This window comes from Trichophyton benhamiae (assembly GCF_000151125.1).
Source record: "Trichophyton benhamiae CBS 112371 chromosome Unknown Abenha-G-c-312d04.f1, whole genome shotgun sequence".
Lineage (NCBI taxonomy): Eukaryota > Fungi > Ascomycota > Eurotiomycetes > Onygenales > Arthrodermataceae > Trichophyton > Trichophyton benhamiae.
The window spans coordinates 486,449-510,360 of record NW_003315104.1 but is presented as its reverse complement, the minus strand read 5'-3'; the positions used below and the strand labels follow the sequence as shown (position 1 = coordinate 510,360).

The following is a 23,912-nucleotide window of genomic DNA, read 5'->3' as shown; positions in this document are numbered from 1 at the left end:
TGAATTCGGGGTCGCGGACGCTGATGTGGCCTGATAGTCCCTCGGTGTAGCCTTGTCGGGCCCAGATGCGGAATGCCCCCGCCATATGCTCTAGTTGCCATTGGCGTTTGAGCTCGTGGGATGTGAAGCTGGGTATTCCTGGGGAAAGGGCTTAGTGTTGTAGATGTAGATATATAGGCTGTAGAGAGCTGGGTGGAGAGGGATAAGGGGAGGATGGAGTGAGTTGGAGAGTACCGGGGATAGGAATGCCTCCATGAGAAAGAGCCTTAAGGCCTCGTTCGTCACTGTGGATATGCTGCTTTTCATGCTCTTGTTTGGTCTTGACATCCTCGCTGGCTGCGGCTGGGGTGGGTTGAGCAACGGCGCCGGGACTCATTGCTGGGGTGTTTTAAGGGGTGGGTTAACTGGTGTATATATTGTATGAAGTGCGGAGATTATAGTAGGGAATCAGGATATCTAGATGGCTTTCTTAGATAGAATGGTTGATAAGGAGAACTAGATGCCTTGAGGGGGAGCTCGTATCTGCCGGCTGCCTTTTTATATGCTTAACCGGCCACTGTGGGGTAGGAGAAGCTGCATAGACTTGGAGGCAGAGCAGTTGGTTAACTTTGATATTCGCCTTGTTCAAGTTTTTTGCTGGGTTACGTGTCTGAATCCTTCGTTCATGGGTTAGCAGTCTCATCCATGGACGTACAGGTGGTGTTGATGTTGAGGATGGTTGGCTTGCAGTTAGTTTTAGTTGTTGCGGATAGTTTCTTCAAGTGGAATCCACCGCAACGCACTGAACGTCAACAGTCAAGACATCGACTTGGCTGGAGATCAGACAAAACATCCATACTTCAGGAACATACCCTGACTATACCCTGTATATCTCGATTGCCATCCCTAGAAGACATCCTTGAGAAATACGCAATTATGATAATGATAGCCAAAAAGACAGCAAATCTCTGAACGACAACTGGATTCTCCTCAGCCAAATGAATACCCCTTCTGCGGTGGCTGCAAAGCCGATCCTGGCATCTTCACTTCTTCCTCCAGAGTCCGAAAACGAAGACAGAAGTACGTCTAGTTCGGAAGATGAGGATGGATGGCGGCTGGCATCTGAGATTTACGGGGACGAAGGATCAAAGAAACCCGCAGCAGCCATCGTGTCAGCAGGCCGGGTACTGGGGATATCTTCTCTGATACTCAGTATAGACCCAGGGGAAAAGGCACCAAATGGCAGAGAGTATGTTCAGGAATGGGTTGATGAAGTGCGTATATATCTATCAGCGAAGATGCAGTCCACATTGCTAACCCCGTCAACAGCTATCTCTACACCTACTAATTTTCACAATCACACGAAACGCAACTGCAAACCGGCCAAGGGCTTTCATTATCCAATTTAAAGGCTGCCGTCCGCTATCATCAAGTGTTCTTCAAGGGTTTATACGAGAAAAGATGCCCGACCTCTCCCTCAAGGAGATAGAGAACATCCTGCGAAATGTCAACATATTTCAAGCGTTCGAATTCGGCCAGATACAAAGTGCCGTCGACCAAGTATCTGATCTCCTCTTCAAAATTGAACAGGGACAACAGAAAGCAAATAAGGGGCCTGGAGTCTCTACCTCTGCGCAAACCGAAGACCAAGACGATACTACGCAGTCGGAAAACAGACCTGGAAAAAGAGGCCCCTTCGAACCGCCCATCTTGCTTCTCATCGAAGGAATAGATGTAGCCATACAGGAAACTATCCGCTCTTCTGATATGGACACTGCTGGAGATCGTTTATGCTCGTTTCTCCGCACTCTCACTCTCCTTTGCAGGACATACAACTCCCTGCTTGCGGTTATCATCGCCAATTCTATAACGCTACGACCAGAAGTACCAAAGGCAATACAGATGGCTCCAGATGAACTCCGGACCCAAGTGCGCAATGGTCTAACACCGGCTGAAACAGCTTTAACCACCCCCTATAGGCTTGAGGATATGAATTTCCCAGTAGAGTCCGTTTTTGAGCCACCTGAAGACCGCCGGTTGATTAGCGGTTCTCCATACCCATATGGTCTGCAGCTGTTCTCTTTTGCCGACGAGCTTGATGAGGGTATTGACGTTCATTTGGTGGTCTCTAGTGTAGATAACGAGCGAGTGGTTGAGGTAGTCAAAGACAGGGAGGGAAATAATCTAGGGCGTTGGGATATTTTCTAAACGGGGTAGAGGATATCTTGTATCCATACAGGTCGATGATACGGAATAAAAGACTGACGCACATTTCCTTGTTCATTCGAATTACTCCGGTATTTATTGACTCGCTAACCATGCGCTGTGGAGTATCTCACTTAAAAGCAACTATTTAACCATACAGAAAGATGCAGGATGGTATAAAATACATGGCTGGTTTGAATATCGAACAGCCCCTGCAAAGTACAAACGCCATGCCACTGGATGTCCGGAAACAATGGGGCAGGAAAAAAGAAATAAAGGTAACAGGCTGGAGGGTCGCTGGTATGATTTTTTTTTTGTCAGTCCATTAAAACCGTCAACAGGCGCCGATGCAAATTAAAAAGGAGGATAGAGCCGAAAGCACCATGATAGGAATAATAGTAATACAGGTCAAATGGGGTATTCTGTTCCGGCTCAAAAATTAAAAAAAAAAAAAAAAAAAAAAAAAAAAAAAAAGGGGTAACTGGGTATCGGAATAAGAAGTTCAAAGTTCTAATGTTAGTTAGTGGTCGGTGTATGGATGCTGCAAATTGAAGCAGATAGTAGTATCAAGGGAGAAAGGATCTAGTTCTCGTTGCTGAACATTCTAAGAACGGCCTTCTTGACCAACTCCTCGGCATCTTTGTGACATTTATCGGACTGTTCCCTCAAGATTGATTGCTCAAAAAGCACTTCTTGCTGCATAACCTTAGTCCATTGCTTATGGCGCTCGCAACGCTTCTTCAAGCACAGAGTCTGGAGTAGCTCTTCAACTGATTCGGCATCAACTGCGCTTTTCAACTGAGGGCTGGCTTCTCCGGCATTGTCCTGAGCGGAAAAATCAGCGAGCAGCAAAGCCCCCTTTTCGGATTTCCGCCATTCGTCGAATTCTTCGTCAGAGAGAGAGAACCGGTTATCGAAGCCACAGATGTCTTTGAGCTGTAAATTGCCAATGGAGCCATGGGCTTTAAGGCGGTCAAATGCATGTTTCACTCTTTGCTTAGAAATAACGATGAAGTTATCCCGGGCTTGAAGCATTTCCTTGCGGTTGTCAAGTCTCAATTTCTCCTTCCGAAGCTGGTTGAGTCGTTGGCGTTCGCTAGAGGAGAATGCAACTTTATCCGCTTCGGAATCGAAATTTACATCTTTGGTCTCTGAATCGCTCTGGTTCGGGCCGGGGGAAGCCATGGCGTCTGAAAGCCGTGCTTGAACTTCCTCCTGACGAGCTGATAGCGGGCTGGCACCAAGTTTCCGAAATTGGTCGGCTGAGTCGACCTTGGAAACAACCGACTTCAGTTCTCCCAGATTGAGTATTCCACCTCTGCTCGCCTCGTTTTTGTGCCTTCTGTTGCTCTGTTCATCAGCACTGGAGCTGGGCTGCCTTGAGCCTCGAGACATTGCTTGTTTCATATAGTCTATCCCGTGCTGGTCCGAGCAATACTTGCTGGGTGGTTTTGCATCAACTCGGGCCGGCTGGCGACATTCGCGAAGGCGACACATTGGCTTCCAAGTTGTACGTAGAGGGCTCTTTGTTTCGCAAGTTGGGCCTAAACGCAGGTTAGCTTGGATCATTGGGGGAGTGCTTAAATTCGAATAGACTTACAGATGTATTTGTCAATCAAGTCGGCATCCTTTGGATCAATATTCATGCATCTGCCATGGAACCAATCCTCGCAGCCTCCATCACACGCAATCATCCAGGTATGGTTATCCGGTTTACGACAGATGCAAAACAAAGCAGATTCATCAACATCCTCATCGTCATCGTCAGTGTTCAGCTTGCCACGCCGTAAACGAGCCTTCTTCGGCGCTTTGTGTTCTGGTGCAGGTGAACCGGCAGCTGACTGAGAATCCTGCTTCTTATATCTTTGAGTTGATGGTTTAGCTAGGGGAGAAGATTTTACATCTTCCACGTCTCCAATCTCGTTTATTTTTCGCTTCTTGCTCGCTGCCGGTGTACGTTTGGCTGTCCCCTTCTTGATAGAAGCAGCGCTAGGGCCCTTCTTCTTTGCGACTGGCTGAGAATTCACTGATGGAGCTGGTGATGAGCGGTCAACTGAGGACGCCCGTGATACGGAGCTTCGTTTCATGTCTGCCACTTTTCTGGGAGTGAGAGCAGGTGTTTGTGATGAGCCTTCTTCTGATGGCAGAAGCGGGTTTAGTTCCGTTGTCGGCGTGGACACTTTAAGAGTAGCTGTTTCATCAATCTCAATCCTCTTAGATTCCTGTGTAGGTTCGTAGAGGTCGTGCCATGGAACCTCTGGTTCGTGATACTCTGGGATAGATGCGTTGGTCTTGGGATCTACGCATCTAACCTTTGCGTGGATTCTGCTGACAGTTCTCCAATTGAAATAGCCAGCATTCGACCACCCGATAAGACCGACTATTCTATCATTATCCACAATGATATTGGACATGATCATATCATTATGGGCCACACCGAGGTCCTCACAGGTATCAGTGGGTGAGAGGCTATGGACTTCTTCTGCGGTCAATTTCCGTTGACTTTCCTTCTCTGAACCTGCCACGAAGTATCTGGGGTATTTTAGGGTGACAGGTGTTATTCGACGTAGCTTTAAGATGATGTCACGGGCTTGACTCTTGAAGCTCTCCTTTTGCGGAGGTGTGAGCGAGGGCCAGATATCACTGAGAGGCCGCCCTGGAATGCGAGATTGTATCAAAATATCATGGCCTCTAATCTTTGAGTTGAAATAGGTTTCTGGTACTTGGATGCCCGGGATCGCATCTTTGACCAACTTCACTGCAGCGACTTCGTTTGCGTCAAGTAGATGATAACCACTCCCTCCACTAGGATCAAGGTGATCACTCTTAATAGTGACGTTTCCTACCACAAACATATCTCTTTGCCCAATGTGAGGCTTGGTTATGCGAGTGCTAGTATTGCAGCGGTCCAATATAGCTTCCCAGTACTTTATTGACTCCGGGCTGGTGGACAAAATATGACGCGCATCGGGGCAAAAATTCTCGACTGTTGAAGGATCCAAACTCTGAGCAGCGATAGGAGATGCAGCTGAAGTATCGTCTTCCATCGCGTTGGAAGTCGCGCTATCGCGCTGATGCGGGGTGCTGGCAAGGTCGGAGGTGTTTTGCATCGCAGGGACCGCAGATGTGATGGTTGAGAGCGAAGGGAGAGAGTGTATTGCTTCCACTGCTCTGATGGCGGGTAAAGTAACTGACGTGGAGGTTGAAAGAGCGTGATGAAGGGCAGGCGGTGATAAAGCTAGCTTGGTTGGAGTATTTGGAGGGTCCAGGACATGTCGAAGCTCATCGACCTGTGAAGTTCTGCCTCTGCGATACCAAAGCGGTTCCGGCTCGAGTATACGAGGCGATCCAGAAGGAAGATGCAATTCCGACGCGCCTATGACAGACAAGGGAGTTGGAACTCCCAGTGGAGTGGATGGGGTGCGAAGGTGAGCGCGAGGAGAGCTATCGGAGCATTGTGAGCGGCCTGGCGTGCGGGAAGGGAGCGGCCGGTCTCTGAAGGGCGGGGTTGGAGAGAAGGGATCGATATCTCCGGAGTCAACACTGGATTCAATTGAGGGGACAGGAGCTCTGTTTGGGTCGCAGTCTTGCGGCAGCTGCTGGTGAGGTGAGCTTGATGTTGCTGGTGCTGCTGGGTTTGATGTTGATGCTGGCGGCTCATCCATGTCTTTTTTTTTTTTTTTTTTTTTTTTCTAGTTTAAACTAACTATTTTTGCCTTTCTGGCTTGACTAAGCCTGCATACCTGTGGAGAACCATTTATGTATGGAGAAAAGGCCGTCGCTGTCTTACACTGCTAGACGAGCGAGAGAACAGCGCAGCAGTAGCATTTTATGTCCCGACGAAGTTTTATATCTCGAAGTCGGCCTGGAGTTGCTATCCTGACTTCCTCATCGGGCTGCGCGGTGAAGAACGGCAGAAAGAAGTCGAAGCCTTCTTTTGACGACGGGCGACGACTGCCTGCTCAGTTTCTACATTTCACCCAGACACTATGTACTTCGACAGTTAAATCCTGGCAGTCAATCAGACAGGTGGACAGCGGAGGGGGAGAGAAGGCATTCAAGCATGAACTCTCCCCCAGAACGTGGTATGCATCAGTTGAGCATGTTTCCGAGTCAATGATAACTAACGTTTCTTCTTCCTGCGGAAAAACATCGACGGAGAGCCCAAAAGTCCCAAAATAAGTACCTTGATCGGGATAACTAAAGAGATACGAGCGTTACACGGAATAAAACATCATCCCGATACCTCCTTATCCCGTACACGACACCGCATTGCCCTCCGCTATCGGGTCTACCATGTGGTGGAGCGTGGTGTGTTGCGATGGACAGCCGCAAAGCTTGTCGTTCTCTTCGGCTCCATCATCGATCGAGCCCCAGCATACATGAGTATAACAGGCCAGGGCTGAGATTCGGTATTGTTACTTTTTATGATGCGCGCACGGGGTAATATGGTCAAGGATGGTGAGTGACAGCACTCAGCGATGCGGAGTAGTCTCTATAATTGACAGCAAGCAGCAAGAAAACGGCCTGGGGCTGTTATGCTTTTTCTCCTCTCTTCCATGCAGCACATCGGTAACTTACGCCAGCCCATGCTCAAACAACCTGAACCCCGGCCATTCCCTCACTGCACACCAAAGCCCGGCCGATAGCACCACAGATTCTGGACGAACCCATGACTCTAAGAAGACGATGTCTACAGGCTAGACTTTCCTGTTTGGACGTTCCGCTGTCCTTGCAGGGGGGCTTGCCTGGAACAGGAGTATGCAGCATCGATTATTATGACACCTCAGGTTCACATCATCTTTTTCCACCCTGAGCCCTCGCTTCGAGAAATAGCATTGATATTAGCACGGGATTATGTCTGGCCGGTGGCCGCGGATCTAGGAGGTCACCACCGAGCGACGTCTAGCTTTCTGTATCAGGAGTTGCCAGGGGATGGAAGCCTTAGCGGGCAGTTCTAATTCTAGAATTGCTTATATAATACAGCGGCAAAATCTCATTCCGGCCGATGGACCAATCATCAATGAGAAAGCAAGTCATGTGAAAGGGCACTCTTAGTCAGCATATGCAGCTCCCGGAGATGGAGTTGCGAGATGCAGCAAAGCAACGACATGGGCGCGGATGACAAGGACGAAAGCGCAGAGCCAAAGGCATTGCTGCTGCACCTCCCTGGCCTGAGACGACACAGCTGTGCGACATTTGCATTGTTCTCTCCATGCTCTCATCTCGCCGTGGCTGCATGGGAGAACAAACCCACTGCATGGATGGTCTGGATACATGCATTCAAACTCCCTCGGTTCCAGTCGTCGGAGTTAAGACTAACAATCATCGGAGCAACCAGCTGCGGTCTCGCTCGTGAGGTGCAGCGTCCACACCCCCGGCTGTGGCTGTTCCAAATCTGCCTGCACGCTTCGGCGCTTCCTGTTATCCTGCTTGCTGCTTACTTGCTTTGTAGGCTAGGGATTATGCGCCGGGACTCGATTCTAATCCGGTGATCGTGCACGCCTTTCTTCCTTCTTTGCTCCCCGTTAGAAGGCCCAAAGGTCGAAAGCTTGTATCCACCTATCAACGGGCCAAGTACATTCTTGCCCTGTGGGTCGCGCTTTTCAAACTTTTAGTCTGCAATCCGAGCAAGCCTTACTAGTGCTGGTTGAAACATCAAAGAGTCATTTCCATCTGATAAAAACTCCCACTCAACTTGCTGGTCGTATCTGTCACCCATCCTTGCGCCTGCACGCTCCTTCCTTCTTTTTCGTCCTCGCCCAACGATATTGAGCGTATAGACGAACGAGTCGCCCGTCTGCTTGCATTTGCTTGTCGATCTTGGTAGCAAATCAGCGGGGGAAACCTTTATCATTGGTACGTCAACTCCGCTGGTGAACTCTCTTCTGGCCAGAGAGGGGAGGAAAGTCGAATGAGCATCTGTCCGCTTAATCGATTCAATGAGGCTGGCCAAAAGAAAAAAACAATTGTACATGGGGAATGCTCGTGGCCGCGGAGTTTATAACCGCCCTTTGTTTGCTTGTGCTAACCCAGTATGCGTTGCTAGTATCGAGCTCCAGGAGTATACCCTGGCGCCTGGATATGTTACTGCTTGACACCACGAGCAGTAGTGAAGACGACGATATAAACCCCTATCTAATCCTTGGCCGCCCCCAATGAGCTTGTGGGTGCTTTGTGAGGCATTCAAACATAATGGTCTCTGAAGATATTACCATGCAGTCGCCGCAGGAGGAACAGAAAATTCAGGAGCAATCCTCAGCGTCAGCCGGAGGCGAGGTTGACAATTCTGAGGACCATCATGACCAAACCCCAGACGCAACGCAAGAACCTGTGACGACAGAGGGAACACCAGCTACCGACTCACACCAGTCCTCACTGGCCATAACAGTACAAAAAAGAAGAAGGGTCACAAGAGCCTGCGATGAGTGTCGCCGTAAGAAGATAAAATGCGACGGCAAGCAACCTTGTACCCACTGTACTGTCTATAGTTACGGTATGACTCCTTCTATATACAAATTATGTATTCCGGTTGATCCTGTGCGAAAAAGCGGGTGGCTAATCATGTTTTTGATACCAGAATGCACATATGACAAGCCGTCAAACCGACGAAGAAATCCTGCCCCTCAATATATCGAAGCCCTCGAAAGTCGACTTCAGAAAGCCGAAAGGCTCCTGAGAGCACTTGTGCCCGAGATTGACCTTGATGACCCTCGATATGATGGGTGCTGCGTCGAAGAAATACTTGCTCTGCTCAAAAATAATACGCCTGAGCCCCCTAGAAAGCCCGAGCCGAAGTTACCGGCAGCCTCAGAACCGTGCGACGAATCACTTCTAGAGTCGATGGTGGATAATACGGGCTCTCTTGACCTTGACGATGAAGGACATTGGGATTATCACGGTCATTCCTCCGGGCTTATCTTTGTGAGAAGAGTCCGGAAGCAAATAGGAAACATTGCTCCGGAAGGGCAGCTGCCCCAGAAGCTCCCTCGGATGCCCCTCAGACTGGAGAAAATGAAATCAACTTCAGAGTCCCCTATCGACACACACTTGTCTCCCGTTCACGACTTACCATCGAAGAAGGAAGCGCGAAAATTCTGCACTCATGCCCTTGAAGATGCGTGTTGTATAATGCGTTTCTTGCATAAACCATCGTTTTGGGCAATGTTCGACCGTATATATGATACCCCGCTAGAACAATTCTCAAATGAGGAGAATAGCTTCTTGCCGCTTCTATATCTTGCGCTTGCTGTCGGATGCCTGTTCCGAGGACCTGGAGACTGCACTTTGGAGAAATCTGGCTATGAAAGTGCTGTAGATCAAGGGTAATTCCTCCTATTGAAGTTTCTTCGTACTTTCTGAGTCAATTCAAAACTAACAATCAGAATAGCTTCCAATATTTTAAAGCTGGTCGACAGTTGCTTGATATAACCGAGTGTCGAGACCTAACCTCTCTTCAGGCTGTTTGCTTTATGATCCTTTTCCTACAAGCCTCTGCCAATATTAGAACTTGTTATTCTTATATTGGAATTGCGCTCCGTGCTGCCGTCCGTCTTGGTCTCCACCGCTCGGTTTCTGTCAAGTTCAACCCCATTGAGCTCGAAACTCGCAAACGGATTTTTTGGGTTGTTCGAAAGATGGATGTCCATGTCAGCACTATTCTCGGCCTCCCATCAATGTTGAGTGAAGATGATATCGACCAAACCTATCCTATGGCTGTCGATGACGAATTTATCACCAAGGATGGCATCTTGCCTATGCCAAAGAACTACATTTGCCTAATGCAAGGTGCAAATGCGCACATGAGACTCGGCCATATCATGTTGAAAGTGATGAAATATATTTATCCTGTCAAAGTCACAACGCACGGCGACAACCATACCTATATGGTAAGCCATTCAAAGATCCGAGAACTTGAACGAGATCTTCAGAAATGGATGGAGGCGCTGCCTGATGCCTATAGACCCGGTGGTGAAGCGGCAATCGAAGTGGAGAGGTGAGTGACCATATGTTGGAGAATTGATTTTGCATGTGCTGACAGGTCCAAGGATGAGGCAACTCCTCCGTATATGCTACGCTCATGTTCAGCTAGTTATGTATCGGCCTTTCTTACATTATGTTACTGGTGGTTCCAAAGGCCAAGAAATCGACAAACGATCTTATGCCTGTGCCGCTGCTTGTGTTAGTGTTGCGCGTAATGTTGTTCATATCACTGCTGGTATGAAAAAGAAACAGCTTCTCAACGGATCGTATTGGTTTACGATGTATACAACTTACTTTGCAATCTTAACGCTCCTCTTCTTTATCCTCGAAAACCCGGAATCTGCAGCGGCCAAGGACGGAATTTTGAAAGATGCCTTGGAGGGGAAGAATGTGCTAGCTGGCCTCGCAAAGAAGAGTATGGCTGCAGATCGATGTGCCCAGAGTTTGAATGTAAGTCTCCCTTGGCCGTATGAATTTGATGTTATTCGCAAATGAACTAACATTATCTCTAGTCTATGTTTAAATATCTTCCGGAGAGACTTCGAAACCGGCAGGCTCTTTCGTCTCCGCTAATCAACCGGAAGCGTACTCAGACTCCCACTCCTATTTGTTCAAACAGTTCTTCAGGAAGCGGTAACAAGACACCACCTCTGCAGACCAAAGCGCCTGAAGAGTTTAATGCCAGTTTACCACAACGAGCAAGTACCTTCCCATTGCACGTTACACCAAATAGAGAGGCTACTGTTCAAAATTCTCCGGCTGGAGATATGTCAGTCGAGAACGCAAATAGTGCCTCGAATGGCCCCTTCAAATGGACGACTGATATGCAAAGCTTATTTGGCCCATCTCCTTCTACACCCCGGGTCTCATCACTGGCTAATACCGAACAAACTCACATATCATCACCATCTTTGGCTACAGTAGGAGGCATAGAAAACCAGCAATCACAATCCGCACCCAAACAAGATATATCATTTTCGCCGCCATTTAATGGCTCAGCACCCCTGCCTGATCTTATGCCGATGATGTTCCCTTCCGACGACCCGTTGGCCTACCCCACCCAACCAATGTCAACCTTGGAAGACGACCATTTTAAACAGGACAATAACAGCAATGGTGGCCAAGGTCAATTTATGTTCTCTTCAAACTCATCCCTACAATCTGTAATGGACAGGGATGGCTTGAATAAATCTAACGTGTCCTCTTCACCTTCGTTTGCAACTACCCCCGGGCTGTCCATGGTGAGTCCAGCATCCTCTCATGACCCAACCTCAGTCAGCAGTCTGCCTCCCCATATAAAGGCAGTATCCACCGCCTTCCCGGGCAATACACAAAGCCCAACATCGGAGCCCCAACAAAATACAAATGCCTACCAATTCATGGGCAACCCCGACCTTGTCACAATCCCCGGCCATTCTTTCATCTGGCAAAACCTTGCTGCGCAAGGGGCCCCAAACAATTCATACCAGTACCCTACAGCCGACCCCTCTTTCCAAACTGCATCAGATGACTTTGTGATGGGTCTTGGTGCTGGCCTAGATATGGCCCTAGACACAGACATGAAATTTGATAACCTTCTGGACCAATTTGGTGGTGTGAGCACTAACATTGGTGGAGATATAAATGGAGATGGAAATTTGGGCGTGCCCTCGAATGATTGGACTCAATGGGGGAACTGGAATTCGAACGGCGATGGAAGCAATAACGATAATAATGCTGGTAACAAGGACTAATGATTCTATGGTGGAATGCCCAGTTTTTCTAGCATATGCCCCTTTTTATGGTTTATCCCCAGTTTAACTTTCTGCATATACCCCCAAGAGACAGAATGCCATCGTCTTTATGCTTCCCCTGCTTGACCTCCCCGTTAGACCCTTGATACCCTTCGAAAACACGAATGCGTAGACATCGATTCATGTTCTCTTCAAGAAGCGTGTACATTCTTGTTATTACATATATTTTTATGCGCTATACATATATGAGGGAGCAAGATTTAAAAGTACGCAGCGTATAGATAATTGGGTGTAAACAGATTTATCCTGGCTTAACCATATAGTTGATTTTAGTTTTTGTATACCACATCCACCCTACCCCTCGCCATTCTAATCCAGGTGCTCATTCGCATAATCTATCAACTTATCCAGTAGCTCATTTGCCCTTCGCTTGTCTCGTTTTCTGGGATCTGCTCGTATAAGAGACTGAAGTAGTTTGCTTGTAATTTTCCTGTACTGGATATGCTCTTGAAAGACGGGGTGGCCTTTTAGCCGGCCATCAATGATAGATGCTTGCCCCTCATCATTGGCAGCTACATTGAAAAATTGGGATGTTAGTGAAAAGGCCTCAATGAACAGTGTGGATGTTAAAGTGAGGGAAAAAATAAAAATAAAAAAAGGTTATATCAGCATAAAAGTGCATACATACCAAGATATTTTTCTAGACTCCCATCTAGCCAGAATAGATGCTCGTGCATCAAGCCATAGAAGAGCTATACCGGACCCAACATCAGTCTGAAGTACAATAATGGAAGAAGAAGATATAATCATACAACGCAGCCCAAGCTCCATAAATCCGATTGAATAGATGCTAGAGCTTTTGGATTATTGTGCTCAGGTGGGAGATAATACGGTGTGCCCATCAACTTAGTTTTCCTGGATTCATAACCTGTTAAAATTTTTAGCGTGCGATACCAATTGAGAGTTGAGGCAAACAAATCAAACTGACCCCCTTGTCCAAAGTCTATGATTTCCAGCAAAGAGAAGTCCCATCCGTCAGAAGCCAAGGGATGCTCATGGCGTGTGATGTAAGCTGGAAGGCATGGGGGAATAGGGGGCTGGGGTTTTGACCGAGGGGGGAGTGCCAGGAACACTGTACCCCGCAAGTCCCTCCCAAATGTCTTCTGCATGGCTTCAGGAGTGAAAGCATCTTCGGATACACCCAGGGTAACATTTCCGGGACTGAGATCTAATGGCAGCGTAAGTATGTTAGTCAAAAACTGTAACTGTTCTCTGTTGTTCAAGGCGGGGAGACTGTTCGTACCTCCGTGATATATCCCCAGTTCATGAAACGAAAATACTTTTACCAAGAGTGCTTCCGTGAACATGGATATAGAAGCAACATCCCATGGACAACCGAGCACCTCGTACTCGTCACTAGCCCAGCTCCTTTGTGCAAGTGTGCACCCAGACGGTTGCATCACGAGACAAAGGTGCCGCCTATTCGTCGGCACATGAGTATAGAAGAAAGAAAACTGAAGGGCATCGATATCCCTCAGGATTTTTAGCTCAATATTATTAGCAGAGCTGTGCTCTGATCTCAAAATCTTGAGAGCATGATATACTCCAGTTTCCCTAGAGCAGTTTCTTAATTAGCATGTGAGAAACAGGGCCGGGTGAGAAACGCACTTGTTTCTGACCAGCCACACAGTAGAGTATGAGCCATGGCCAAGTTTTCCAATAACTTCGAAAGAACAGTTTTTTCCATCCTGCATATTTTTACCTCCTAAAATGTCACCGATCAAGACGGGACAGAGACCAGCTTGTCCGTATGAGTATTCACGAATACCCTCGCATAGCTCCGCATCACAATATTCCTGGACCCATCTGGGCTGTCCCGCATCCGCATCTCCAATGGGGTATTCTTGTATCATGCTTGCTAGAATTCAGAAAAGAAACGGCAGGCTCTGGGCAAGCTGAGAATCAGATGGGTTGTGTGATGAAAACTTGGGTAGGATGTGTTCGATTCCTTATATAGCAGAGAATTTCAAGACCATGTAGCGCCCAGGGTCATATTTGCTCCTCCAACTCACAGGGATCTGTGCATCGAGTCACACTCCACCCCGGCGCTTGAAGGGGCGGCGTAACTTGACAAAGATCCTATTTTGGTTGGCTCTCATCGACTTTATGTTGGCGTCACAATCTGAATCAGCAAGGATCTTCAAGAAAGCGAGGTTCGTTTTTCTTTCTTTTACTTCCACTGAGACCTATCGAGCACTTTGCTGTTCCGACTGGCCGGCCTCGACTTCGTGTCCTTGAGTGACGTGCAGCGACAGGACGATTCAACGAGGTCATGTTCGTGCCATGCCATTCATCACTCACCCAAGTTTGTTCGTGACTCAATAACGAACTCACTAACAAGTTAACTAACTAGTGAATTACGTAATTTAGTTGACTTAGTTAACTAGTCCGTAAATGGACATTACTAATAAAAGTTAAATAGGCGCCAAAAACGCAAACTTCCAAATATATCTCCATCATCCCAACCTCATCCCTTGCTGTGCCGCAGCAGTCACAGTGTTATTCAACTTACTATTGAGGAATAGTTTGAGGATGGGAGGGGCGAAGAAATGGATCCGGTTGCCTATTGATAAACCGCTTCTCAATACCACTGAATGCCTATTTGTGCAGGGCCACGCCCAGTATGTTGGATGGCCCCTATCATACCTCCTACTCCGCTGCCTTGCCTTGGATATCCCGAAATAGCGATGGCAGCGCTTAACAGTACCGTTTACTCGGGTAGCCGCTAAGATGTGATGAGCCGTGTGCAAGCTTTGATTCATTGGCTCATGGCGCATAAGAGCAATTTCCAAAGATACCCCAGACATACCTTCCATGCATGGGCATTGATTTCGGTGACTGAGAGCCATAGAAATGATCATTTGATCCAAAACCTGATACGATACCCGCTTTCAATATGGAATATGTGAGAATCAGCGCTTATACTCCGTCCATTACTTCCCCTCCCCCGGCATACCCGAAGAACATATGATACAATGTACAGGGGTAGGTTGCTGTCAATTTTGGATGTATTCCCATTTTTTTTCTTATGCAGTGGCATAGCTCCGATAATTTACTGGCTCTGGTGAACTTATCTCGAAGCGCCCGGGCAAGGCAAGGCAGGGGGAAGGAAGTTTGGGGGCGGAGATTAATTGGATGATGATTGTAAATAGATCTATTGTCAGAATTTCAACAATTCATGCATTACTGTGACAGATTTTACAGGAGTCCGTCAAATGCGGCCCTCATCAGCATTGACTCGGCAGGTTATAAATACGACCATCTCAGCTCTTGGTCCTGTGCTGTTTTGGGAGACAGTTCACAGCCAACAAACAGGAATAAAAAGACAAAAGAGACAAGTTTTACACAAGCCCAGCTGCGCATAGGTTTTATCCTTCCGTTACCCCTTTCAACTCCAAGCACAATGCTGCGCACCAAACAGCCACAACGAGGTGCGATGCGGTCCTCCCAGCCGCCCAAACGCCCTGCGCCTCCTAAGAAACCAGGCTCCCAGGTCAACCAAGGGGGAATTCATGCGCCCAAGTCACACTGGCCGGTATGGAAGATGAACTACCGTGCGGAAGGGGTGAGCAAGATACTCCGGATTGAATGGCACCACGAGCCGAACAGTCAAGAGGCGATGAATGAGACCCTTTCAGTCATCCATGAGTACATCTGCAACCCTTGTGATGAGATTTTATCCTTTCATGGAAGAGGTTTTAAGGACCTGAAGCCCGAATTCTGCATTGTTACGTGAGTATCTACAACAGGATTCCAGAAGATGGGTCAAGCTAACTACGAGTGCTTTTAATATAGTGGGGATTCTCATGTGACGACCATCAGCCACTCAGACAGAAAGAGGGATACGGATTTACATCTAAGCCTGCACTTCAGCAGCGCGGGAGACCGGGTCCACCACAGGGGACACAGCGTGCACGTATACGTTGATCCCATTACTAGAAAGCATCGCCGAAAGCCGTCGGCATGGACCAGCCCAACTCCCGATGATGAAAAAATGAGGGCAGTATACGAAGGAAGAACAGAGTGGCCCCCGGAAACCAACGCTTATGATTGCCGATGGGCGCCAGGCCACGAGCCGCGCCCCCCGCCGTCAACGGAAGGACTGGTCGACGCCCCGGCACCCAGGACGAATCCATGGGCGAGATAGAATCGTGAACTGTTTTCTCAGGTGCCCTCTAAGATGTCATCCCCTTAGCTATGCGCCCCTATTATTCCTTATCACTATTGACCAGGCTTTTTGTTGGGAGTCGGAGATGTATCACGCCGGCGCTTAGTTAGTCATTTTAGGTTTGACATGGTTAATCATCATCTCCACCAGCGCGTTAATGACACTTCCCGAGTAACCAAGTTTTATGATGTATTAAATACTTGTACTTTATTAAGAATCTATGCATCTAGTAAATGAATGTGAAGGCCTGATTTACAGCTTATTAAGTACTGGATTTAGCTCTAAGGATTTTGATAACTCGAGGAAGTTGTCGATTTTCTAATCAACCGGGACGTGGGGTTATCTGCAGAGTGCGTGTGCGAAAGATAGGCTTTGTGGGGAAGGCGCCAGGCGTCAAGTTGCGACTTCACCGGTCGACTTCACTGGAGGATCGTCACTGCCGTTCGTGAAGTGCTATATTCACGGCCATGCTGCCATCTGCTGAATATTTAAGGGCCCCCAGATCCAAATTTTTTTCTCGACCTGAATATTTTATCTAAGAATTACAACCTCCTCTCCAGCTACACATCCCTCCCCTCAAACAGTTTTACCCCTTGCCCAGTTGTCTGTCTTACCCACCCAGCTCGACTTGATGGAGTCACTGGACACTTGCTACGACGCCCTGTGGGCAGAGTTCAAGCTTGACCAGACGTCCACATGGAACAGTTGTACCCCTTACCCAGTTGTCTTTCTTAGCCAGAAAGCCTGTCCAGCTCCAGGCTTGCGCCAGCTCGAGGCCTTCAGGTCAAGGGTGCTGCATGAAGGGCAGGCTGTGCGATCTCGCCAAGGGCTTGACGACTGCTTGGACATGACATGAGAGGTTGACCTGTGTGGAAGATGAAATACCGCACAGAGGAATTTTCCTAATACCCTCCGGAATCGAGTGGCATCACAAGCCACAGGAAAATATATGGAAGACACCTTAGTGTGTTACCCCAATATACCATCAAACACACCCGCGTGGAAGCTAAGATACTGCGCAGAGGCAGTTAATAAAACTCTCGAGGAGACCTAGATCGGGGCCTATCATTGTTTTTATAAATATAGCCCCTATCGCCTCCATCATTCTAAGGTGATCTCGGGGTAAAGTCTCTTTTGACACGACAGCAAGGACAACAAAGAGAAGAAGATCAAGAAGAAAGGATGTTGTCAAACAAAATGTCGTCAAGCAATATGTCGGTCCAGTTCCAGGCTGTGCCAGCTGGAAATAACAACTCCAAGGCAGGTTGGCCTGTGTGGAAGATAAAATACCGCGTGGAGGGTATAAATAAAGTCCTCAGAATTGAGTGGCACCACAGGCCTGAACATGGTCGGATGGAAGAGACTCTGAGGGTGATATCGCAGTATATCATAAAACAGGCTTTTCAAGAGAGCATAAGACAAACTAATAAAGAAGAAAAGACGAAAGAAGAAGGGATGTTGTCAAACAACACGTTAGTCCAGTTCCCGGCTTTGCCAGCTGGACGTAACCCCAAGGCAGATTGGCCTGTGTGGAAGATAAAATACCGCGTGGAGGGTATAAACAAAGCCCTCGAAATTAAGTGGCACCACAGACCCGAACATGGTCGGATGGAAGAGACTTTGAGGGTGATGTCCCAGTATATCGCCAATCACTGTGCCAGCTGGAAACTGCAATTCCAAGGCAGGTGGCCTGTGTGGAAGATGAAATACCGCGCGGAGGGTATAAATACAGTCCTCAGAATTGAGTGGCACCACAGGTCCGAAGATGGTCGAATGGTAGAGACTCTGAGGGTGATGTCCCAGTATATCACCAATCACTGTGACATCATCCAAGTTGGCACCGAAGGGGGCTTCAAGAAGGTCAAGCCCGAATACTGCATAGTATTGTATGTATTCGCAGCTTCCGGCAGTCTTGGCCGTTCTTGCCCGCGCTTGGCTCCGCTTTGCTTGGCACATCAAGAAGGTCAAGACAGAATACTGCATAGCATTGTATGTACTCATAGCTTCCGGCAGCCATCCAAACATTTTCCTGGGTAACCTTAAGCTAACCACCTCTACTACAGCGCCGATGCCCACTTGACGACCATAAGCCAAACGGATAGACCTCCAGACAAGGAGCTGCACATATGTCTGCGCTTTAGTAGTGCAGGAGACCGCTCCAGCCGCATGGGCTACAGTGTCCACGTCTATGTCGATCCAGGGGCCAGAAACCAAATTCGCCAGCAGAGGTGTTGGGTATCTCCAAGTCTAGATATTCCGAGAATGATCGGTTTGAACTCGCATGGGCTACAGTGTGACTAGCAACAAAGCAAGCAGCAAGCAAGTAGGAAGGAGAAGAAAGGAGGGAAACCTAGCGAAGCCGCCTTGTACTGCCTCGACTTGTCTCTGCTATTTAAATGTCTTGGCCGACCTCCGTATCTTACACCGTCTCGTCGTTCTTGTCATTGTCTTGTCCATGTCTGTGACGATCCAGGGACCAGAAACCATATTCGCCAGCAGACGAAGTGGGGTCACCCGACCCTAGATATACCGAAAATGAGGGCAGTTTATGATGGTAGAACCGAGTGGCCTCCAGAGACCGACTCACAAAAGGTGAAGACTTAGTGAGGTCTAACGTTCAAGCTAGCTTGAGAGGTCAAGCTCTTGAATGGTATACCATCGAGCTGACTGGGATGGAAAAACGAGCAATTACTGCATTCCCCCTACAAGCCGGATGGGTAGAGGCCCTGACAAAGCGTTTCAAACCACGGGCAGTCGAGGTATTGGCCGCAATGACCAAACTGACTTTCCCCATGGCAGTCTTCCATAAGGTTACGACGTTAGGACATACGTTCACTGTCAAGTGCCGATAGGCTATGAGCCACGTCCACCTCCGACAACAGCAGGGTTCGTCGACGCGCCAATTCCAAAGACGAACCCTTGGGCGAAGTAGCTAATCGGTCCCCGGGGACGCCTCACAGAGTAAGATATCAGCTTCATTCCGACTAACCAACAGTCTGCAACCGACCATGTTCAACAACCTCAACTTATGGATGACTGATCGTTAGTTGACCTCGGACTGAATGCAATTTGTCATGCTGCTAATGATACCCGTCCGTCTAACCCACCCGTGCATTCACTTGGAGAAGTTGTATTGATCTCAGCGAAGAGGACTCAGAATCTCTGCAATTAGGCGAAGAGTTAAAGACGATGACGCTCTCACCCTACGGAAATAATAAATAAGTAGATTATTAAATGGGCTTACATTCGAGGGGTTAGAGGTTTTCAAGGCACATGTCCTGCCCTTCGAGATTGGGATTCCTTTCGTGCTAGGATCGACCAGCCGAGGAAGAAATAATCTATCTCCTTTCTTCCGTGCAACAATATCTATATACATATATATATATATATTATCAGTACTGACCACCAGTGTGGGCTTGCTGAATTGATATTTATTGGTGAATGTATGCATGGCAAGTGGACAGTTATATAAACGACGCCAGTTGGGCAGTCAAGTATTCTAGATATGTAGGTAGACCTTATGAAACACCTTTTTGAGTTTATCCAGTTACTCTGTTAGAATCTAGCATAGTTACTCCGTATCAGAAACCCAGTACGCTTTATACCTGTCACCGTCACTCCTGCTTGAAGCTGTGGTTGGTCAAGGAAGCAAGACACACGACCCGAAAAAGGACAACGTTTCACATGTGGCAAAGAAGCAATATTAAGCAATGGACTGGAGGCTGACTAAGCAACGACAAGCACTGGCTGAAGACGCCCCACCGGGTCTTATCGCTGCTTAAGTAACTCACCATGACTAATCATCGGCTGACCTCGGCGTCTCAAGCAGGGATGCACCTGGCTTGGCACCCTTGGCCCAACCTTGGCAACTTCGCTTGTGTATTCTTGGCAGTGGGTCTTGGCACCCATCCCCTTGGCCCGTCCTTGGCCGTCCTTGGCCGCCCTTGGCTCCGCCTGGCTTGGCGCTCTCGCCCTCATTGGCTCCCTTGGAGTAACACATCTGCTTATGTCAGCAGTACAGAAAAAGCAACGAAGCGACGAAAAAAATAATAAAATAATAATACGGAGTAATAATATGTAAGTAAAAAGAAGAGAGACGAGACGAAGGAGAAAGACAGGAAGAAGCAAAGAAAAAGGCGAAGAGAGGAAAAAGCAAAGAAAGGCCAGCGAGACAGGAGAGAGAGAAATAGAGAGCACCGGCAGCAGCAGCAGCACCAGCAGCAGCAGCAAGAAAGCAAGCAAGAAAGCAAGCCAGCAAGCAAGCAAGCGGCAGAAGAAAAGAGGGAAAACCCAGCCAAAGCTGCCTTGCCTCGCCTTACTTATTTAAATGTCTTGGCCGTCCTCCGTCTCTCCCACCGTCTCGTCGTTCTTGTCGCTGTCTTGTCCTGCCTTTCCTGCCCAACCGTCGGCCTCAGCGACTGCTCTAGCTCTGTCCATCCCTCCTGTCCAGCTCTCCTAGCACTGCTGCCACTGCCTGCCACTGCCTGCCACTGCCTGCTACTGCCTGCTACTTATCTCTGTCTCTGTCGACTCCCTCCGCCCGCCCAGGCTTGGCCGTTCCCTCTCTCTCTCTCTCTGTCAGCGCTGTCTGTCTCGCCCTCGCCTTTCCGCGCCCCCCTTACTCTCTTATTTTAAGGAGGCCAAGGCCCTCCCTCGCCGACTCAGCCCCTTCGTCCCGTCTCTCCTCGCGTCCTCCTCTCATCGCTGCTCAGCTGCACCGGCGTTCTTCTTCATCTACTTACTACTACTACTTCTTCTTCTTCTTCTTCAACTTCTCCTAACGACGATTTCTTTTCAGCGTTGACTCTCTAGACTTATAACGCCCTCGTCGCCCTCCTCTTCGACCGCTGACTTTCCGCTCTTGGTGCCTCGCTCGCCCAGCGTCGACAAGACTTTTGCTTGGCGGCCATGTCTTCCACCCAGGACCAAGACCATTCCGCCCTCGCCCAGCACCAGCAGCAGCAGCATCAGCCGTCGCAGCAGCAGCAGTCACAGCAGCAGCAAGCGGCCGCGGGCTCGCAGCCAGAGCAGACGCAGGCGCAGGCACAGCAGCCCCGAAGCCAGATGCAGTCCGCGTCATCTCTCCAGCAGCAACCACCTCAGCAACAGCATCAACCTCAGCAACAGGGTCAGCAGGGCCAGCAGGGCCAGCAGGGCCAACAGCAGCAGCAAGGACAACAGCAGCAGCCGGCCTCGCAGACAGTGCAGAGCGTCCCTGTCCAGACCAGTCTCCAGCATGCTGCCGCTGCTGCCGCTGCCGTCGCGCCCCCGGGAGTCCAGCAGGTCGCTCCAAACAGCCCCGGCGCGCCCGGCTCGCTCGAATGTCAGTGGCAGGGCTGCCAGGAACTCTGCCCGACTCCAGAGGCTCTCTACGTATGCTTCTCTCTCTCTCTCTCTCTCTCTCTCTCTCTCTTTTTATGTGTTGTGATGCAATGGCTAACTGGGCGTAGGAACATGTGTGCGAGCGCCACGTCGGACGCAAGAGCACCAACAACCTCAACCTGACCTGTGGATGGTCCAACTGCCGCACCACCACCGTCAAGCGCGACCACATCACCTCCCACATCCGCGTCCATGTGCCCCTGAAGCCGCACAAATGTGACTTCTGCGGCAAGGCCTTCAAGCGGCCCCAGGATCTGAAGAAACATGTCAAGACGCACGCGGACGACTCGGTCCTCATGCGGTCGCCGGAGCCCGGTGCCGGCCAGCGACAGCAGCCTCCCACCGGCATGTTTGGCGTCAGTCTTGGGCCTGACGGAAAGCGTACGTTTTATTTTTATTTTTATTTTTATTCTATTTATTTTGCTCTATTTTATTCTGTTGTGATGTGTTCAGGGCTGACAACTTTTTATAGCAGCTCACTTTTTTGAAGGATCACTCGGTCCGGTCCCCCAGGCTTACGGCCACCCTCCACCACAGTACTACCAGCCTCAGCACCCCCAGCAGCAGCCCAATCCCTCGTATGGAAACGTCTACTATGCCGTTGGCCACGATGCTGCCCACCAGGCGTCCTACGAGAGCAAGAAGCGTGGCTACGATGCCCTCAATGAGTTCTTTGGAGACCTGAAGCGCCGTCAGTTCGACCCTACCTCCTATGCCGCCGTAGGCCAGCGTCTGCTCAACCTCCATGGCCTCCCGCTGCCTCTGACCCACGGCGGTGCAGTGCCAGAGTACCAGCCCATGCCTGCCATGGTCGGCGTCGGTGGCGGCCATAGTGGCTACCAGTCCGCCGGACCCATCCCGACCCAGTCCTACCATCTGCCCCCCATGGGCAATCTGCGCACCAAAGCTGACCTGATGAACATTGACCAATTCCTGGAGCAGATGCAGTCCACTGTCTACGAGAGTGATGAAAACGTGGCCGCCGCAGGAGTTGCCCAGCCTGGTGCCCACTACGTCCAGGGTCCCCTGAGTTACCGCACAACTAACTCTCCCCCGACTCACCACCAGTCACACCACCACCACCCTCATGCCACCGCCACTGCCGCTACGACCACTCCGGCGGCTACCACTGCCTCCATGATGTCCACTTCTGCTGCTGTCACTCCTGCTTCCTCTGTCTCTGCTGCCAGTAGATCCCCTCTTGCATCCACTCCGGCCCTCACTCCTCCCTCCAGCGCCCAGTCCTACACCTCTGGCCGCTCTCCGATCTCGCTCGCCTCTAGCAATGGCATGTCCCCATCCCATCACCCTTCAACGGCAGGAATGTACCCTACTTTACCCGCCACAACGGGCCAGGACAGCCTCTCCTCATCGGGATACCCAACCACTGTCTCCAGTGCCGCTCCTCCGTCCACCCTGAGCAGCATCTTTGACGATGACCGAAGACGCTACACTGGTGGCATGCTCCAGCGTGCTCGTCCTGACATTGACCTCTCCACTCCCTCCATCAAGCGTGATGCTGACGCTGCTGCTGCTGCTAAGGACGAAGCCAAGCTGTCCTCCAGCGTCATCGATCCTGCACTCAGCCGTGCCTCGGCCGACATGGACGAAGATGCTGCCCCCCGTAGAAGCCCTTCATCCACCCCTACTCCCACTGCTACTACTGCTGCTGCTGGACCAGATGACCGCCAGCCAGCCGGTGAGCAGCAATGGGTTGAGAACGTGCGCCTGCTACAGAGACTACGTGACTATGTCCTCGAACGTCTCAACAACGGTGACTATGTCGACGAAGACAAGCAGGACGACTCCGACAAGGAGGAAGACGCCAAGACCGACAAAGCTTCCCCTGGATCTGCATCTACTACATCTGCATCTGACGCCGCTACCGGAGCCGGAGAGTACCCCAGCATCAAGATGCATGGAATGGAAGCGATCGCCGCCGCTGCCGTGGCCCACGAGGAAGGAAGAGATAGTCAGATGCCACGCGACGACGAAGATCAGGAGAACCCATCTACCCCCACTGCCCGAAGCACGACAACCATGCTCGATGCCGAGGAAGAGGCCAAGCAAGCAGGAGAGAACCTGTATCCTGTGCTCAAGATGGCCGTTGACGATGACGGAGCCGACACCGACGGCGACGAGAAGATGGGCCAGTAGACCGACCGACCGACTGGCTGCGTTCTTTGTTCAGCTTATACCACCTACACCATTACCTTTTTCCGCGTTTCGTGACGATGCTACGAGTTTGTCTTTCCAATCTGTCGAGTCAGCCATGTATATTTTACCTTTCTACGTTTTACTTTTGTTCGTCTTATCGTTTGTCTGTTCACCGTTTTTGTCTTTGTCCATCTGTCAAAGTGTCTGCTGTGGGATGTTTCCAAATACTATTTTCTTTCTCTTCT

The 23,912-nt window shown here is 49.5% G+C and overlaps 7 protein-coding genes across 7 annotated transcripts; 4 read left to right on the top strand and 3 right to left on the bottom strand.

The window, feature by feature from the left end:
* Window positions 1–151: 151 nt before the first annotated feature.
* ARB_07833 (uncharacterized protein) lies at window positions 152–376 on the bottom strand (the record flags this gene model as incomplete). The annotated part of the gene is made up of 1 exon (XM_003014067.1): window positions 152–376. One exon carries the CDS (start codon window positions 374–376, stop codon window positions 152–154), a length of 225 nt encoding a protein of 74 aa, XP_003014113.1.
* Window positions 377–714: 338 nt separating this feature from the next.
* ARB_07832 (uncharacterized protein) lies at window positions 715–2,187 on the top strand (the record flags this gene model as incomplete). Its single annotated transcript, XM_003014066.1, has 3 exons — window positions 715–865; window positions 937–1,253; window positions 1,309–2,187. 3 exons carry the CDS (start codon window positions 715–717, stop codon window positions 2,185–2,187), a joined length of 1,347 nt encoding a protein of 448 aa, XP_003014112.1.
* Window positions 2,188–2,766: 579 nt separating this feature from the next.
* ARB_07831 (PHD transcription factor, putative) lies at window positions 2,767–5,849 on the bottom strand (the record flags this gene model as incomplete). The annotated part of the gene is made up of 2 exons (XM_003014065.1): window positions 2,767–3,728; window positions 3,785–5,849. 2 exons carry the CDS (start codon window positions 5,847–5,849, stop codon window positions 2,767–2,769), a joined length of 3,027 nt encoding a protein of 1,008 aa, XP_003014111.1.
* Window positions 5,850–8,379: 2,530 nt separating this feature from the next.
* On the top strand, window positions 8,380–11,900 carry ARB_07830 (C6 transcription factor, putative; the record flags this gene model as incomplete). The annotated part of the gene is made up of 4 exons (XM_003014064.1): window positions 8,380–9,509; window positions 9,575–10,180; window positions 10,371–10,617; window positions 10,680–11,900. 4 exons carry the CDS (start codon window positions 8,380–8,382, stop codon window positions 11,898–11,900), a joined length of 3,204 nt encoding a protein of 1,067 aa, XP_003014110.1.
* Window positions 11,901–12,269: 369 nt separating this feature from the next.
* Window positions 12,270–13,813, bottom strand: ARB_07829 (uncharacterized protein; the record flags this gene model as incomplete). The annotated part of the gene is made up of 4 exons (XM_003014063.1): window positions 12,270–12,472; window positions 12,589–12,652; window positions 12,713–13,514; window positions 13,569–13,813. 4 exons carry the CDS (start codon window positions 13,811–13,813, stop codon window positions 12,270–12,272), a joined length of 1,314 nt encoding a protein of 437 aa, XP_003014109.1.
* A 6,107-nt stretch (window positions 13,814–19,920) lies between these two features.
* Window positions 19,921–20,909, top strand: ARB_07828 (uncharacterized protein; the record flags this gene model as incomplete). Its single annotated transcript, XM_003014062.1, has 3 exons — window positions 19,921–20,019; window positions 20,218–20,493; window positions 20,556–20,909. 3 exons carry the CDS (start codon window positions 19,921–19,923, stop codon window positions 20,907–20,909), a joined length of 729 nt encoding a protein of 242 aa, XP_003014108.1.
* Window positions 20,910–21,036: 127 nt separating this feature from the next.
* ARB_07827 (uncharacterized protein) lies at window positions 21,037–23,667 on the top strand (the record flags this gene model as incomplete). The annotated part of the gene is made up of 3 exons (XM_003014061.1): window positions 21,037–21,501; window positions 21,579–21,891; window positions 21,983–23,667. The coding sequence occupies 3 exons, from the start codon at window positions 21,037–21,039 to the stop codon at window positions 23,665–23,667; spliced, it is 2,463 nt and encodes an 820-aa protein (XP_003014107.1).
* Window positions 23,668–23,912: the final 245 nt, after the last annotated feature.